An 18,447-nucleotide genomic window follows, 5' to 3' on the forward strand; every position below is an offset into this window, starting at 1 on the left:
CTGTCACAAATGTCTGCATGTGATCATAACGTTCAGGAAACTTTTCTCACGTTCATCTTTACACATTTTTTGCCTCTCTTCCACAGCTTCCTTCCCCAGGATATGCTTTTTCTCTCCAAATGTAAGACAAATCATTTGCATGAAGTACTGCAGTATTTATACATGAAAGTCTTATGAAAGTCTTATCTTATGACGGTTTAGCCTTAAGCCACACAACCATTTGTCTGCTGTAGTGTGGTCAGGCTGTCAATTATTACATTATTATACCATGGTCTGGGGGAATACTCAATTCTGATTGGCTGCAGGGTGTCCATTAACCCCTGATATATGGACACCTACTAAGTAGTTCCAGTCAAATTGTCTGTTCACCGCTGTAAATCAATGTGCTAGCTGGCATATCAAATCTGAATATTATATTTCCAACACTGAGTGCAGTCCGTCAGTCCTTCAGTGTCTTATCCTCTGAACACCACAGGGTGGCAACTGTAACACACAAGCTGCAGAAAGTACACTTCCCCTCTAAACTTACTGATACGCGAATAATCTCACATCCCGTTCGCTGTTCAACTCTCTACTTCAGGCGGCGGCCACAGTAACGTTACACACGGCCGGTCCTTTGTTTGTGAAAATCTTGCTATTGATTTGGGGACAATGACATGACTGGTTAGCTAGCTAATCGTGTTAGCTAGCATACTGTCAAATTATATTTACTGTTTGTCAACCGTATGCAATGTTATTGACTTCTTGCTAGCATAACGTTAGCTTTCTTTCTCATCGCTGAGTGGACTAGAATATCTCCTGTTGCCAAGTTGTATCTATGATCCGTCCTATTTACTGGAGGGGTGACAAAGGCTCCGTTGCATAAGAATCTTACAGGAGAGTAATGACTGTTCCAGGTATTAGTCAAACCCTCAGGCGTTACCAGGGAAACTAAGTTAGGGCTTGTGAAAAACTTTATATTTTGATTGTAAAACGCATGAAAATGTAAATCAATGGTCCGAATTTCTTTTCTTTGGCAAGTGACCATGGTATAAGCGGGATAATGTCCTTCAAGGTGTCCATAAACAGGAGTTAAAGGCCTCTGCGTCGTCCATTTACTCCTGTTTATGGACACCTCGTCGGGCATTATCCCTTACATCTAACATGACACATCTCAATTTCTTTGTTTGTAGGAGACTGTTTCTAATGTGCAAATGAAGCCTCCTCAGAAGTAAGATATGTTTCACACAGACCTGTTTTAACAGCCATGGATCATTTTTTCTTGTTTTGTCAATGTATAACTATAAATATTAAGTTGCTGCCCAAATTTGTGTCCTTATTGCAGAAAAAAGTATTTTACAATTTGTCCTCAGATAAGGATCTCTCTAACATATAGTTCATGTATACAGATTTGACTACACTTTTTGAGGATTAACACTGTGACAGAAAATCGGTGAATGTGTACAAGAAATGTAAACAATTTTCAAAAACTCTGCGCAATTTGATATAGTCAAAATACTTACACAAAGTGACATTTTACGACCGTTACCATTCAAACTATGACATTGACTCTCTATTTTGTAATTTTCTTCCCTGTTTTACCAATGTTACGTTCACAAAAAACCTGCCATGTCTACCAGCCTGACCATTGGGGAGAAGATAGAACAACACCTGTTTCTACCTATGATACGTAAGAAATCTAAGAAAGAGACTGTCACAAATGTCTGCATGTAATTATAATTTCATGAAACTTTTCTAACGTTCATCTTTACATATTCTTTGTCTTCCACAGCGTCCTACGACAGGAAATTCTTCTTCTCTCCAAATGTGAGACAAATCACTTGCATGAAGTACTACAGTATTTATACATGAAGATGTATCAGGAGATGTGACACATTCTTCAGTCTGGTCACCTATTGGCTTTTATCTTATTACGATTTAGCCTCTGGAGGCAACAGCAAATGTTTCAGGGATTCCAGTTTAGCCAACTGATAGATGGACAAGATATTTGCAGAGTAAGACAACCTCCTCCATGTGCTCGGCGTTGGTTGCAGTCTGATCCGCAACTTGAGGCTTAAGAATTGAGTTGGAGTAAAAAGACGACATCTACAACTGGATTGTATTTGAAGTAGTCCATTTGAAAACAAGAGCTAGAGAAGCTAAATAATCCATGGGTCCAAAAGCCCTCACAAACATGGATTGGTCAATACTACTTTGAATACAAAAGAACAATCAATGGAAACCAGGATCTTGTTTTCCTCCCTAAAGGTTCTGATACGCAGATATCTTTATAGAGGTAACATACTTATAAACTTAATTGTGCCAATGAACAAAGAGTTTATTTTGGTACAAATGCTGTTCATAGGTGCACTTGTCCTAATTTCTAATGACAAACTAACATAAAACATCAGTACCCCTCATTATTATCACCCTTCTCTCTCTTTTTTTTCTTAATTTTTCCAGTTTTTTCGACTTGATAAGTCGCAGTTGCTTCTAAGTGGACTGCCAGCGTATAATGAAGGCTGCTACACGGAGGATGACGTTGCCACACTGCTCATTCCATTCGGGTTAAAATATAACTCCAACAACAACAGCAACATCTTTGTTATTCCCCAGACAGGCATGGTAGGAACAATTATACATGTCTGCATTAGTCTGGTTTGTTAATCCATCCAATGTTTCTTGTTTTGTCTCTGATCAGAGCAATTTATTCTGAGATGTCGCTTATCTAGTGCAGATGAGAGATGGCAAAACACCAATTTTAGCACAATATTTATTTTCTAGAAGTTTTTTATTGCTTGCCAGCGAGAGCCACACATCAGCAGTGCATAGATGATAGAAGAGAGGCAGTCTCTCCTCATCCTTTATGATAACCCACAATAATAAAGCGTTATTTGAGTCATCTCAACATCCACCTCATGATGCACATAAAACTTCTTACACACTGTTAGCGTCAACCTAAGGTCAAGACATTTATGCACAGAAGAGGCTTCACCAACCCCCTTCAGGGTGAGCTCCTTACCTAAGTTCCTTTATGTTAATTTTCACAGCGCATTATACTGTATAGTTTTTTCATACACATACATCATACATACAATACATGAATCCATCCATTCATACTCTGTAACAACATAACTATCACAAGACAAAGCTCATGTTGTTAGTCAACAGACATGAGATTTCACTTTACATAATGATGTTACATGTACAATTGTTATAAACCTTTCAAAATAATAAGCGACATTAGATGATTTCCCCTACAACCTTAATGTCATATTTCTTTTCTTATACCAAAGACGAGTTATGCAACAGTTTAAGTTTTTTAACTCGTGAAATCACACCTAACTCTTAACTTGCAGCTGAGCTGCCCTTTTTTTTAAGACTTATTGTGAGATTCTTGCATATTCATTATTTCATATATATCTTTCTTATCTAAAACATATTTTAACCACATTAAAAGATATAAAATTCTATTTCAAAAGAAATAATTCATTCTTGTTTCTGGTTATCCTCCCAGGCCTTCATCCAGATGCCGTCATCCGTGGCTGTGCGTGACATATTGAATGCCATCAAAACAGATCCCTTGGTTTTTAAATCGTGTACTCTCTGTTGCCGTGTTCTGCGCACCATCGACATGAAACTGGTGAGCATGTGCATGACACTTTTTTTACTGATCGATTTATATAAATGTTCAGTTTGTTCAAAACCTCAGAAACTTATCACCCAATAACTTTAAATTTAAAGTGAAAATCATGCAAGGGGCGGACTTCTCTGTCCCTTCTATAACTAAAAATTGCGTGTGGATATGTGCATTTTCATTTAACACTGCTTTCTTTGATGTTTCTCTTTTAGCCTGGGTTTTATAAAAGACTGATGGAGATATTGAACTCTGTAAGTAATGCACACACCTTCCTTGATTGGATTCAGGGTTGTATTGAAACTTTGCAGCAGTTGTGTGTGTTTGTGTCATCTTGTTAACTTTTTGGTTTGGGTGTTTCACTCCCTCTTCTTGGATACAGCCTGTCGTTTATGATGGACTGAGAACGTTCTTCATCAACAACGTTTCTCCAAGATACACCAGGGACCTCAGAAAAGCGATGGGTAATATCTTTTCTCTCAGGAACTACCTGCCTCTCCTCAACAAGGTATTTTTAAAAAGCTGTACGTTTGTTTAAGTGGCTTTAAAACAGACATCCTGTTAGTCCTACATGTTACAGATGTGTGTGCTTGTGTGTTCCAGGTGTTTATTGAATTTGAGACTGTTCTGCATGCTGATCGGTTTCAAGTTTGGTACAATACATACCAAATGATACAATCTGACGCTGGACACAAACTGCAAAAACTGAGTATGCCAAAAGGTGTAGCAGTGAGTGAGCAACAACTGGCAACTGCAGACACCTCTCTGACTGCTGGGGAGATGTTAGAAAAGCATCTGGATATAAGTAAAATCGGTAAGAAATCCAAGATTGAGAATGGTGTCTCCACTATACTGTCACAAATGTCTCAATCTTAATTTTACAGTTTCACTCCCTTATTTTTTAACATTTTCATTCTCTTCCACAGTGCGCCTCAAAAGTCAAAACTACCTCTCACCCAAAGTAAGATTCCTCAAATCACTTGTTTGAAGCTTAATAACACTGTCAGTTTGTACACCGTTTTTTCATACACATACATCATACATATATGCATATAATTAAAAGTTGCAATATTTAAGAATTGTCCACCTGTGAAATACATCCTCAAAATGAATCCAGAGGGGACAGTATAACACCAGAATAATGAATAATAAACTAAAATATTACAAAAAAATGAAAAGAAGCCTTGAACAGGGTGCCTCTGGATTTGTTTGGAGTTCATTGTGTCCTCCACTGTCCACTTCATACATACTGTTAAGGAACAGGGATAAAGGTGGCTATCTTCCTTTATCCTGTAACGGTAATATGTAAAAAATGTCAGTAATAGGAACATAAGTTATTGTTATATGCTAATGAATTATTGTTATATATCACTGATCCCCAGAATACTTTACCGCATATTATGACTACACTAGATCATTTTACTGTCGTTTTAAGATGTCTACTGATAAATTCACGTACCTGGGTATAGTTGTAACTCAGAAAATTTCAGACCTCTTTAAACTTAATTTTGCTACTCTTTTGGAGCGCACAAAAATGGCTCTTGACAGATGGTCTACACTTCCTATCTCATTAGCTGGCAGGATAAACCTAATAAAATGAACGTACTACCCAAATTCTTATACCCGTTCCAAACTACACCAATCTTTATCAACAAATCTTTCTTTTAACATTAATCTCAATAAGATTATCTCTGACTTAATTTGGAAAAAGAAACCACCTCGTATCCGTAAAGAATTTTTACAAAGACCCAAATCTGTGGGTGGGATGGCTTTACCCCATTTCCAATTATACTACTGGGTGAGTAACCTGAGAGCCTTGGCTGATTGGCTTCAAACCCATGCTAACAATAAAGCCCCTGCTTGGGTCCAAATGGAGCCTGATGCAAGCCTCCCATTATCCCTTCCAGCCTTGTTGTATTCGGCAATGTATATCACACCACGCCGTGCATCTACTGCCCCACTAGTCTATCAATCTCTACGTATATGGGCTCAGGTGCGAAAACACTTTGGCTGGCAGGCTGGCTTGCTTTGTGCCCCAATCGTGGCAAACCATCAGTTTCCCCCCTCACTTGAACATGACTCTTTCTTAGTCTGGCTCGAGAAAGGTATTGTCTCATGTAAAGATCTGAACATAGCAGGTACTTTTGCCTCATTTGACAAGTTTAGAGCTAAATTTGATAACCAAAATAATATTTTTTAAGATTTCTACAAATCCGGGATTGGATTTGTAACCAAACACGATCATATCCTGCAATCCCTGAACAACAGCCCATGGATACTTTGTTTCCAACAGCTCCATCTAACAAGGGCATAATATCTGCTATATATACGAAACTCTCATCCATACAGTAGGTATCTCTTCATGCATTGAGAAAAGCATGGCAGGCTGATCTGAACTTACAAATTACAGATGATGAATGGTCACACATATTTTCAAGAATACAGTCCTCATCAATTTGTGCCAAACATGGCCTACTTCAATTAAAAGTTGCACACAGACTGCACTTGTCTAAAGCCAGAATCGCAAAGATTTATCCAGTTATGGATACATTATGTAATAGATGCAATTTTTCACCTGCAACATTAGCTCATACATTCTGATTTTGTTCGAGACTCTCAGGTTACTGGTCCTCTCTATTCGATGCCCTATCCAAGATATTTAAAACACAAATACATCCGAACCCTCTCACAGCCATATTTGGTATTCATTGAGAGGATGATCATCTTTTTAGGGCACAATCTGATCACATTGCTTTTGTCACCCTCTTAGCGAGAAGAATAATTTGACTTAATTGGAAGCAGGCTGCCCCGCCCTCCTACAAACATTGGGTTAAAGATACCCTTCAACTCCTGAAGCTAGAAAAGATTAGACTGGCTTTACAATGTTCTAATAATAATTTCAGCAGGATAAGGCAACCTTTTATTACACATCTTCTCGAACAAACATGAGGTTTTGTCCTATAGCTCATCTATATAGACCACGTTTGTTCTCTCACACGCACCGTTTTTTTTATTGTTTGTTTTGTTTTTTGTCTGTTTTTTTTTATTGTTCTTGTCATTGATACAAGGTCCATTCATTTCCTCTATTTTTTTCTTTAAAGATTTTTTTGAGGCATACTGGGGTCCACTGCATACGTTGCGTGCGCTCTAACCACTCGACTACCTGCGAGCCCTCTTTTATTTTTTCTGCTTGTCCCCTGGGGTGGGGGGTTGGGGTTGAAAAAATTTGTTTTTGCATTTCTGTATATATGCTGTGACATTTTCAATTGTGAAAACCAATACATAAAGTGGTCAGTAATGCAGATGACTGTCTGGTTTGTGCATAGTTTTAGTGCTCAACTTGTGATTTTGTCAGGCTCAGCAGCTCCACTCAAATTTGCTCTCAGGTCTAGCACCAATTATTAACCCCCCTTTTTTTTTCTTTAAAAAAAAAAAAAAAAATCTATTCCAGTATTCCCAATATGGAATGAAGCAGATGATGGTAACCGGATTGCCGAAGTACTACGATGGCTGCTACACAGAGGAGGACATTGCCAAACTGCTCATTCCATTTGGGTTTAAATACACAATTGACAGCATCTATGTCCTTCCTCAGATGTGCATGGTAGGCACCAGGTTGTAATCTGCAATACGCATCACAAAGTTGTAATACATTGTCATTGAGACAATTTGTGCCTCGGTGCCATATGAGACTTATTATAACCACATTGAATAAAAGTTGCAATAGATAGATTATTTCTGGTTCTGTTTCTTTCTTCTTGACCACCAGAGATGGTATGAAATGCCTGGATAAGCATCACGCGCATGCGCAGATTGAGACATAATACCAACAAAGTCATGTGACCTGGGTGACGCAAGCAACCTGATAAAGGGGGCAGGTACCCAGTGATCGTCTCTTTTTCATCTTCTTGCCTTAGTGCACAGGTTGTTGTTTGTATTAGCTAGCCGCCTACACCAGTAGCCTCGAAACCACAACTTACCGGTTGGAACTCTCATGGATCGGTTGCAGACTCCTTTGGGGATGCTGAGGCCAGTCTTTCCACAGTTAAACAGGCTGTTCAGTTGGCCTTCTCATGGCTCGGGTTGGATGCTGCCCCTGTAGAGGCTTCCACCCTCTGAGCCATACATCAATGAACTTCAGAGGTGTTGGCCGGACCCCAAGGCTTTCCTTCACCTGCTGAGTGACTGCAGGGCTTTGGCTGCCACGAAAGACGCCGCCCAATGTGGTCTAGATCAGATACCTGCCATTGATGCTTCAATCGCTTCTCTGATAGTGTCTCCAGATGAAGCCCTTAGACCCGATGCCCGTTGTCCGCGCCCACAGTGTAGGATCACTGATGACCTCCTTACCAAGAGCTATGATATAGCGGCTCGGATGGGGCTTATTGGTAACTCCCTTTCCCACTTGGTTCCGGCTCTCTTACAGTCTCTCCAGACTACTGACGCAGATGCTCAGGCACAGGGCCTCAGTGATGCTTGCTGCTCGCTGTGGTTTTCCCTATCGGAACTGACCAGCCCATTGGGGCAGAATGCCCTGGCACACTCCTGGCCAGACCGCCTGCTGTATGCCTGTCCTCCGATCCCACTACTGACACTGACACTTCACAGGATAGACAGGTGCAATCACACAGTGTTGCTGGTAGCTCCCTACTGGCCCAGGAGGGTATGGTTTCCTCTTATCCGGCGGTGTGTCTTGGCCTCTCCCACTGAGGCAGGATCTCCTGTCACAGTTGGGGGGGAGCATTTGGCATCCTCACCCAGAGCGCCTGCAGTTGCATGTCTGGCTCCTGAAGGGCCAGACTCATTATTTTGAATTTTCGTGATCAGGCTGTTGTCCAGACCGTAATCAGTGCTTGCGCATCCTCGACTAGGCTGCTGTACGCCAACAGGTGGAAACTCTTCTCTGGTTGGTGTGGCAGTCAGAATGTGGACCCACAGCATTGCTCTGTACCTGTACTTTTCAAATACCTGCAGACGCTGCTGGATAAAGGGCTCTCTGCCTCTACTATAAAGGTGTATGTTGCTGCTATCTCTGCTCGACATGCCTTTGTGGATGGTCGATCTGTGGGGTCACATGCTCTGGTGGGCAGGTTTCTTAAAGGTGCTATCCGTTTGTGCCCTCCACATGTTGTTTGGGTGCCTTCATGGGATTTGTCCTGTTTGTTCCCAGTGGCTGTTTGCGGGGTGGAACTCTGATGGATTGGGTGTTACTTTGTGGCCCAACCCCTCTTTCCTCCCTAAGAGGCTTTCTGCTTTTCATGTTAACAACCCACCAGTTTTTTCGGCTTTTGCCCCAGAGTCAGGGACTACCTCCTAATGCCACCATTCTTTGTCCTGTTTGCGCTCTGAAACAGTACAAAGAGGTTTCTGCTAGTTTTCATAAGTCTGATGCTCTGTTTGTCTGTCAAGGGGGGCATAGGAAGGGCTATGCCTTGTCTAAACAGAGGCTCTCTCTGTTGATACCACATCTCTTGCATACAGGCTCAGGGGCCTTCAGATCACTACAGTGAAATGTCATTTGAAGGGTGTTCCACTGAATAACATCTGTGCTACAACTGCGTGGGCTTCTTCCTGTACCTTTGCCCGTTTCTACAGTAGAGTTTATGTGGCCATTCTCCTTCCTGTTGTGACAGCTGTCTTGTCTGTTCCTTCGGTCTGAATCTCAGTGAGTGCGAATTCCTCATGACTTTGTTGGTATAGGTCATACAGGTATTTCATACCGTCTCTGGCAGTCAGGAAGAATGAAATAGAATGAGAGTTACAGATGTAACTAAGGTTCTATGAATTCTGGATGACCGCCAGAGTTCATTGCCACGCGGAATATTGACAAGAAGATTCTGTAGGAGACTATCACTAGGTACCTGCCCCCTTTATCAGGTTGCTTGCGTCACCCAGGTCACATGACTTTATTGGTATTGTGACTCGATCTACGCATGCGTGTGATGCTTATCCAGGCATTTCATACTGTCTCTGGCGGTCATCCAGAATTCACAGAACCTTAGTTACATCTGTAACTCTCGTTTCCCCCTCAGGCCCTCTTCTGGATGCCAACAGTGGAGCATTTACGCTCCATTATGCTTCACTGCAAGACGGATGGGATTTCACTGAAAGGGTCTGAACTGGTTTTTGATGTTTTAGCTGGCGGCATTACAGTAACACCGGTAAGTAGTACATGACACTGTTTTATCCATGGATTTTTTGATCCCCCAAAGAAGTGAACATAAAAAATTCACACAAAAGACATTGATGCTTATTTAACCAGGCAGATTGGTTTGTAACTGTATCACCTGTATTTAAAAGTGTCATGTAGTTTTGGGTAAGAAACATTCATTCGTTATGTCTAAACAAACAAAATACACAAACTAATCATTCATGACTGAGTAATAAAATGTACCTTAAAGGACAACACAATTTCATGCTGTTTTACTTGTTTATATGTGGCAGACCCTGCCAACTTTCTAGCTTCAAACAATGTTCTGGGGACCTAATTTTCCTCTAAGAGCAGCTCGTTTATTCAGTTATGGAAAAAATAATATTTCAGAGTGCGTTTTATCACCTGAGAGGTGAGTGTAGTGTATTTTGGAAAAGCACATTTTAACTCTGCCTGTTCTGATGTTTCTGTTTTAGCTCCTGTTCTATAAAACAGTGATGAGCCTGGTGAAGTTTGTAAGTATACACACACACACACACACACACACACACACACACACACGCACACACACAAAAATCCCTCATTACTAGTAAACCGCTTTACATTTTGTTGGTGAAAGTAATCCATCTCCATTTTGGAGGCTACACTTGGACTTTTCTGGAAACTACCAACACTGATGGACACTTTATTATGAAAAACTGTTCAAAAATAATTAATTGCATCCATGACATGTGGTCATGTCTCTCTGTCCATCTCTTAACTTTTTGGTTTGCATGTTCACTTCCTGTTTTTGATGCAGTCTGTGCAGGATAGTCGAGCAAGAACAATCCTCATCAGTAACATCTCACCAAGTGAGTTCAGGTACCTCAAGGAAACTTTGAAACCATTTGTTCCTGTCAGGAACTACCTGCCTCTCATGAACAAGGTATAAACAAGCACACGTATACATGTTTATGATCCTGCAAGCAGGATTGTGTCTGAAATGTGCTATACAAATAAACTTGCCTTGCCTTGCCTGCCGTGTGTGTGTGTGTGTGTGTGTGTGTGTGTGTGTGTGTGTGTGTGTGTGTGTGTGTGTGTGTGTGTGTGCATGCGTTTATGTGTTCAAGTTATTTGTAGAATTTGAAGAGGCTGCCGATGCAAATCAATTTAGAGCTTGGTACGATCTCCAGAAACCACCACCTGGATACAAAATCCATGGACTGCAAAATACAAGCTGGGGCTACATATCACTGCGTAAGTCTGTGTGTATATTTGGGTTTGTGTGTGTGTGTGTGTGTATATGTGTTTGTGTGTATATACATATATATATATATATATATGTACATATGTGTATATATACATATATACATATATATATATGTATATATATATATATATATATATATATATATATATATATATATATATATATATATATATATACATATATATATATATATATATATATATGGGAAGGGTTTTTAAATATTATCTTTTTAAGGTCCTGTGACTGCAGTGAAGACACAACAGAATGCAGAATCAACCAAGGATTCATCTACAGTTGCAAAAGTTACCAAGCCGCAATCGGCAACCTCCACACCATCCTCAACTGCAGTACGTCTTCTGACGACTGAGAAGATGGTAGAAAAGCACATGTATCAAGACAGAAGAGGTAAGAAATCTAAGACAGTGTTTGTCAAAAATGATACGTGATCAAAATTTTACCCTCTTCTTTTTCGTTTACATTTTCTTTTTCTCTCATTCACAGTCTGCTTCAACAGGCAAAACCTCACCAGACCTAAAGTAAGTTTCCTTCAAAACATTTGTATGAATTACGACAGTATTGACACATGTAGTTTTCCTTTATACGAAATTAAACTAGGGAGGGTTGGCTATAACAGGAGAATGATCAATCCTGATCTTCTCTATGACAATTCTCCCTTGTTCTTGTAGTCAATACATTAATTGGTTAACAATTGTCTTGCCCAAATCTAACATATATAATGCTGATTAATAATCCAAATGACTCATTGTTTAAATGTTGATTTACTTCTTTGTTCTTTATCCACGGTCAGCCTGACTTTACAGATGACAGTGTTTCTTCCAGTCTTCCTTTCGCCTACCTTTTTGATGAGGGAAATTCCAGCATGAATGACTCTGAGCCTTATGGTTCCTTTTCAACCTCCAGAGAGAGATTAGAGAGGCAAAGCTCAGGTTTGCCACCTGCTAGCGAACAGATTTCCCCCAGAGTCAGTGAGCCATCCTCCTTTTCTTCTCCACTGTCTACTGAAACATCTTCCTCCCCTCATCAGAAAATGCTACAGAATGGGACAAAGTCTCAAGCCAAAGCATCAAATACCACATCCTCTGGTTGTAGTACCCGGTCATCCTCTGCTGAACATGAAAAGGAAAAGTTAACAACATCACCAGCTGTCGAGGCATCAATAGAGACTCATCTGGAGCCACTTGGAGAAGAGGCAAAAGCCACAGAGGGCGCAGTGGCAAAGTCTGACCACAAAGTGTCAGCAGAGGGCATTGCTGCAAAAACTATTGAGTCAGAGACAAAAGTAGAAACATCATCAGAGATGCATCCATTGTCACAGGGACACGGGGAAGAGACCCAGAGTCTGGAGGTTAATGTTGATGTTGAAGTCAATACACCCAAACGCACAGAGGAAGAGGACGATGTTGAAAACGATCTAATCCTTGATTTACTCGATGATCAGACGGATAAACAGATGGATGATGGGGACAGAGGCTGCAGCTCTAAAACCCATCTAGCTGTACCTGGGGAAGGCCATACATTGCATGAGCAAAGCTATCAGGACTTGGACAGTGTCAACAATGAAGGCAGAGCCTGCCCAGAAGAAGATAATGAAATGGAAATGGACGGTTCTTTCCAAGTGCTAGACAGTGTTACCGAAGACCAAGCAGCAACAGGTCAAGAGGACAGCCATCCGGTCCAAGATGATGGTTCCACAGTAAAGGGTCTGTCTGAGGAATCTGCTGGTACCGTAGTCGATAAATCTCATGAAAAATCTACAGTTGAAGATGCAGTAGAAGATTTCAAAGATATGGAAAATCCTGCTGCAGGTGAGCCTTGTCAAGACCATGATAACAAAGACAATTTAAAAGATCCTGAATTTGAAGATACTGAACAAGAAACATTTGAAATATTGGACTCAATTGATGATCAGACTGCAACAGAAAATGAAAGCCAAAAATTTGAAACTGGCATTGACCAGATATCTAAACAAGACATTAGTCCCATAGAACAAGAGGACACATTCCAGGTAATTGATTCTTTGGAGGAGCAGTCAACAACTACAGAGGATGAGCCAGAGACGGACAAAGAGGAAGAAAGGATCAGGAAAGGGGAGACAACTGCTAGAAAAGATGGACCAACAAGGAGGAGTGGCCGCACAAACACAGCACCTAAAACTGAAGAAAAGGAGAAATCTCCAAAGAAACAAGACAGGGTGGTTAAAAAATATGAGACACGGACAAAGATGGACACCAGTGCAGGAGTCTCTGAAAAAGACAACGAGGTCAAAGAGGCCACAGAGGAGATGATGGATGAGATAGTAGATTCTGTTGAATATGATCCGGTTCAAGAAGCCATTACCCCAGAAAAGCCTGGTCGAAGAAGGAGTGCCAGAGGGAAGAAGACAGAAGTGTCTGAAAGACCTGACTCTGTAGAGGAAGAGAATACCAATGATAAACCGACCGTCACAACAAGATCTACAAGAGGAAGGGAGAGAACAAGTAAGAAAGATGCTTCAAATGAGGAAACAGCAAAAGAGGACACAGCAACAAGGAGGAACACTCCCACCAGAGAATCACAGGAGCAAAGAGAAAAAACTCCAAAGAAAGAGGAGAAAGGCTCTCCAAAAGGCGGCACACCAACAAAGAAGAGTGACATTGTTGTTAGTGAGAACGATCCTACCTATGACATAGTGGAATCCACAAAGTTCATCAAGGATGATCAGCCTGCTACAAGACAAAAAGGAAGAAGGGGAAGACCAAAGACAGAGGTTCAAAAAGAAAAAGACAACATAACAATAAAGAAGGGTGACGGAGACACATCTGAAAAAATGGCTGAGGAAGAAGAGGACACATATCAGATTCTTGATTCTGTGGAGGATGAGATGGTTGATGATCGGTTTCTAGGACAGTCTGAGAGTGCAAGAAAACAGAACATTGCCAAAAATGATGACGAACAAAACAAGAACAGTGTAACTGTTGCAGGATCACCCAGAAATGAGGAGAAGAAAGAGCCCTTGTATCAGATTGTGGATTGGCTGGAAGATGATGAAGAAGAACCGACTGCCACAGAGGTGTCTGATAAAGGAGGGGAGGAAAATGCTAAAAATGAGGCAAAAGAAGGGGAATCAACTGAAAAAGGAGAAACGGCAACACATGATACAAAAGCTTTGGAAGGGCCTGAAAAGGATTTAGAGGAGGTCTATGTTGACCCATCTGCCACAGAGAAGTATGATTCAAGAAAAGAGGATAGTACAACCCAGAAAGATATTAAATACAACCAATCACGTACAAAGTCCAAGTGTGATACAGAGACACTGGAAGGGAAAAATATACAAAAGCCACCAGAGAAAAGTGACACAATGAGCACTCTGGTAAACCTGGACAAAGTGAGCAAGGAGGAATTCCCTGATGACACGGCAGAGGAGGAAGAACTGAGGAAGAGGCAAGCTGCCACAAATGAGAAGCAGATTGCAAAAGAAAGGAGAGGGACCAGGGGGAGAGAAGAGAGGGGGCAAAGGAACTTGGTCAGCAGCAGAGGAGGAGTCAGCAGTGGTGGACGTACCAGGAGGTCCAAGGAGAGGTGGAGGGAAAACGAGGAGAAGGTGGAGTTTGACACTAGGGAGCTGGTGACACTGGATGAGTTGGGGGCAGATAAGACTGGAGAGAAAAGAGCTCTGGAGAGCCAAGACAGGGATAGGGAGTTATCGGAGGGAGAGTTGCAGACATTCGTCACTCTAGATGAGTTCGTAGAAGAAGAAGAAGAAGAGGACCAGGAGGACGAATCGGTGGGCTCCCTCAACCCAGAGGTAAAGATCAAGATTAAACAACTTTTTTTTTTCCCATGGGGAAACTTACAGTAAAGCACTATAAAATTTAAACAAACAGAGAAACACTGATGCTGAAGATCACTTTTATCTGTCCTTAGACTTTGGTGACTTTAGATGAAGCAGGCAGTGATGAAGAAGAGAAGCCCCATGAAGATCAAGTGGAGAAAACCTCAAGATCCTCAAAACGCGAACATGATAATGATGATGATGACACAGGTCAGTATTCAGAATTTATGCTATAATTGGCAAAGTGCAAGTGTCATTACTGATTTCTGACCAAGATAGCTGTCATTTTCAAGCCCAGCATCCACTTTGTGTTGGCAGCAAATGTACTTGCCCCAAACTTTGTGCCCATGACTACATCGCTCTTAAAATTAAGTGTGGTTAGGCGCACTGATGACGAAATGCCATCTTGAGGTTGCAGAAGGCAACTGCGCCATAGACCAACAAAAATCTGATCCGAGTCAGCAGTGCAGTATTTTTCTTGCTATTGAAAGGACGCATTATTCAGATAGTAAGATACGTCAACATAGACAGGTTAACATGTCCAATGGCTACTTCCTGTCATTAAGAAATTGCAGTAATATCACAACAGCAAACATCATGGCACATTCAAGCAGCAAAACTAAAATCTGTAGTTATGAACATGACCGGACAGAGGAACAGAAATAAGCACCTCGCTTCCTAAATATTTTATATATTCTTAGACAGCTCTGATGGAGCTCAGGATTTATCAGTAGGACAGCTGCTTTACTCCAAATAATTTTACAGTAGAAGACCAAAGAACATTAACTATCATTAGATCCCATTGGCAGTATATGGCTTCTGAAATATTGAATAACAGTCTGGAGTAAACTGACAGCCTTTGAACTAATTCACCTAAATGGAATGCAGTTATCATAATCATTAGTTTCACCCAGGCTTTTTTCTGCTTCAAGTTTTGAAGAAAGCCTTTTCTTCCAATCCAGCACTTCTTCCTGGGTCTAAAAATGTCATTTTTCCTTCCATATATCTTAAATATTTCGACATATCTGTGTTGATGTTTGTGGACTTTTTGTTTTTGTCCTGTCTTAGAGGAAATTATGAACTTTGTGACAGTAGACGAGGTGGGAGAGGTGGAGGAAAAGGAAGTGGTAACATCCAGGACAAGAAGCCAAGCCAAGAAGAGAACCAGACAGACCCCTGGTAACACAAAAAACTATACATTAATCACAGTAATGTCATACCAAATTCTTATTGCTATGTCCAAAACTGAAAAAAGATAATTTTTTAAGATTTATTGAAATTGGCTTTACTGTTTTGTTTTCCAATGATGGACCCCTTCCAGATTCAGTTCAGTTACTTCAAGATTATTAATTATATGCAGTTTTCTTCTTATGTGTTTACTCACCCAGTTGATTGTCTTTTACCACAGTGAGAAAATCAACCAGGGGGAAAAAAGAGGAGAGAATTGAAGAAAAGGAAGCAGTTGATGCCCCGTCTTCACTCAGTACCTCCTCATCATTTCACAAAGATCCGTCTACGTTGTCAAGTGATGTTCCACTGGAGGTCCAGAAGAGAGGGGGGCAGGTGGGAGCAGCGAGACAGGCTGACATCGATGCCTCCTCTGCTGGGCAGGAGATGCAGCTGGAGCACCCTGAGAACCAGACACTGGAGGAATGTGTTGAGGAAGGAGAGGAAGAGATGGAAGGATTGAGCAGGACGGACATTAAAGGTAAAGAGAGCTAAAGGAGGAGTGACTGAGGTAATTTCAACAACAACAATTTATTCTTCACTTTAAGCGTACCATCCACAAGGAGCTCTACAGAAGTGCATTTTTCTACAAAGTGTCTCCGAAGTGAATCAATTTGTAGATACCTTTGTTATAATTAGGGCTACATATAGGATAATTTCCAATTTTGATAAAAATTGTTTTAATAAATGTTGTTGTTGTTGTCTATCTCTTCTTTAGCTGTGCGTAAGCAGAAGAAGGAGCTTGTCGGACCTGAAGCTAAGAGATCTCGTTCTCGGTCTCCATGTGTCTCTGCTGACTACAAACTGCCGCCGTTCAAACCCAACAACCCCCTCGGTGAGACACACACTTAACATACTCCCATTTATTTAAAAAAGGACACAAGATGCCAATGTGTTTTTCTCCTGTTCCACTCTCACTGTCTTCGTCTACAGGTCAGGAGTTTGTTGTCCCTAAATTAGGGTATTTCTGCAACCTGTGCTCTGTTTTCTACCTGAACGAGAGCACGGCCAAGGACGCACACTGCAGCAGCCAGAGACACTACAACAACCTGGAGGTACGCACACACACCTGCACGCCCTTTTAAACACACAGTTGGCCTCACGTTGTTTTCCGTTCTCCCTCTTCTGTTTTCAGAAACATTATCAGAAGCTGGAACAGGAACCATCATAAAGTTCAAAAGGCTCCGTTTCTGATTGATCCCCACTTCATCTACTGATTTTCATTAAACATAAATAATGTTTACAAGAGAAGCGCAACAAGAGAAACATCTGGAACTGTGAGAATAATGAGCCATGTTTGTCATTGTGCCTACTTGCTGAAGTTAAATTTCCAATTATATAAAACAAGCTGCTCATACTCACAGTGTCGAGTACAGCCATACTGACAATCATTTTGACATTACTTGTAACAAGACGCTCATGTTGTTATACTACCATCATACTTACCACTGTTAAAACATTTTATGACTTCGTTTTTTGTCATTTTTTTTGTCTGTCGTGTTTGACAAATAAGAACCACAGAGTTATGTATCTGTTTAAAGATAACTAATACGAATAGATCATTTGGATCACTTCTTGTGTTTTTACTATGTACATAAGAAATGTATGTTCAAAATTAAGAGTTCGAAGTTGTTTTATTTGTTTAATAAAGAAACAACTGTATGTTTGTAGGAACTTTCTTCATCGCATCCTTTTGTTGTCTGTTGTGTTGAACTTTTTGCAATTGTGACACATTTTGATTGAACATTGTGGCTTCGGTGCACTACACTATAGCTTAGGTTAGCATACCATAGGTAGCAATGCACCACCTCACACGATCTCATGGGGAAGCAGAAGTAAACAAAGCGGAGATTTGCTTGGTGCAAAAACTGGCCGTAGTTTCAAAAAGTAAAGCAAAAGCAGAGCGTTCAGCAACTCTGGATGACTGGGAAGACTTAGTCATTATTTCGTCAACACTAGTATGCTCGCTAATGTTAGCTTCAAGGGCTAATGGTTTTACAGTTAAATGGCAGCACTGACAGCTAATCTGGGATACCTTCGCTGGTTGTTGTGGCACGGTTTAGTATAAGTATAATCATCTAGTTTTCCCACTGAGTTTGTGAGCAGCTCAGAATAACTAAGAAAGAGGAAAAAGTGAAATAACACCAAATAAATAAACTAGTCTGTTGAGTGGGAAGGACAAAAAAACAATAAAATGTGGAAATACCAAATAAAAGCAACATAAACAATCATGTCTGTGAATTAAGCAAAGTATCACTAAACACCATTTTGTCTAGTACACACTAAAAATGGTCTAAAGACGCGTAGCTGGCTAATTCTGATAGCTCTTGTAATTTACTGAATTTATTCTGTGTGAGTAAAGTAAAAGCTTT

At 40.7% G+C, this 18,447-nt stretch overlaps 1 protein-coding gene across 1 annotated transcript in view; it reads left to right on the forward strand.

Annotated features, from left to right (window-relative positions):
- LOC115589125 (uncharacterized) overlaps nucleotides 1–17,749 on the forward strand; it is a 32,354-nt gene extending 14,605 nt beyond the window's left edge. The window contains exons 16-39 of the mRNA XM_030429852.1: nucleotides 87–121; nucleotides 1,173–1,210; nucleotides 1,620–1,669; nucleotides 1,772–1,806; nucleotides 2,443–2,604; nucleotides 3,497–3,622; nucleotides 3,832–3,870; nucleotides 3,999–4,124; nucleotides 4,220–4,430; nucleotides 4,543–4,577; nucleotides 7,068–7,220; nucleotides 9,649–9,777; nucleotides 10,244–10,282; nucleotides 10,567–10,692; nucleotides 10,877–11,003; nucleotides 11,251–11,421; nucleotides 11,518–11,552; nucleotides 11,825–14,821; nucleotides 14,941–15,058; nucleotides 15,917–16,027; nucleotides 16,257–16,556; nucleotides 16,794–16,910; nucleotides 17,009–17,130; nucleotides 17,211–17,749. Coding sequence (XP_030285712.1) covers nucleotides 87–121; nucleotides 1,173–1,210; nucleotides 1,620–1,669; nucleotides 1,772–1,806; nucleotides 2,443–2,604; nucleotides 3,497–3,622; nucleotides 3,832–3,870; nucleotides 3,999–4,124; nucleotides 4,220–4,430; nucleotides 4,543–4,577; nucleotides 7,068–7,220; nucleotides 9,649–9,777; nucleotides 10,244–10,282; nucleotides 10,567–10,692; nucleotides 10,877–11,003; nucleotides 11,251–11,421; nucleotides 11,518–11,552; nucleotides 11,825–14,821; nucleotides 14,941–15,058; nucleotides 15,917–16,027; nucleotides 16,257–16,556; nucleotides 16,794–16,910; nucleotides 17,009–17,130; nucleotides 17,211–17,246 — 5,438 coding nt within the window. The 3' untranslated portion in view covers nucleotides 17,247–17,749. The remainder of the gene's footprint in view (nucleotides 1–86; nucleotides 122–1,172; nucleotides 1,211–1,619; nucleotides 1,670–1,771; nucleotides 1,807–2,442; nucleotides 2,605–3,496; nucleotides 3,623–3,831; nucleotides 3,871–3,998; nucleotides 4,125–4,219; nucleotides 4,431–4,542; nucleotides 4,578–7,067; nucleotides 7,221–9,648; nucleotides 9,778–10,243; nucleotides 10,283–10,566; nucleotides 10,693–10,876; nucleotides 11,004–11,250; nucleotides 11,422–11,517; nucleotides 11,553–11,824; nucleotides 14,822–14,940; nucleotides 15,059–15,916; nucleotides 16,028–16,256; nucleotides 16,557–16,793; nucleotides 16,911–17,008; nucleotides 17,131–17,210) is intronic.
- Nucleotides 17,750–18,447: the final 698 nt, after the last annotated feature.

The sequence above is a fragment of the Sparus aurata genome, chromosome 10 (assembly GCF_900880675.1).
Source record: "Sparus aurata chromosome 10, fSpaAur1.1, whole genome shotgun sequence".
NCBI classification, from domain to species: domain Eukaryota; kingdom Metazoa; phylum Chordata; class Actinopteri; order Spariformes; family Sparidae; genus Sparus; species Sparus aurata.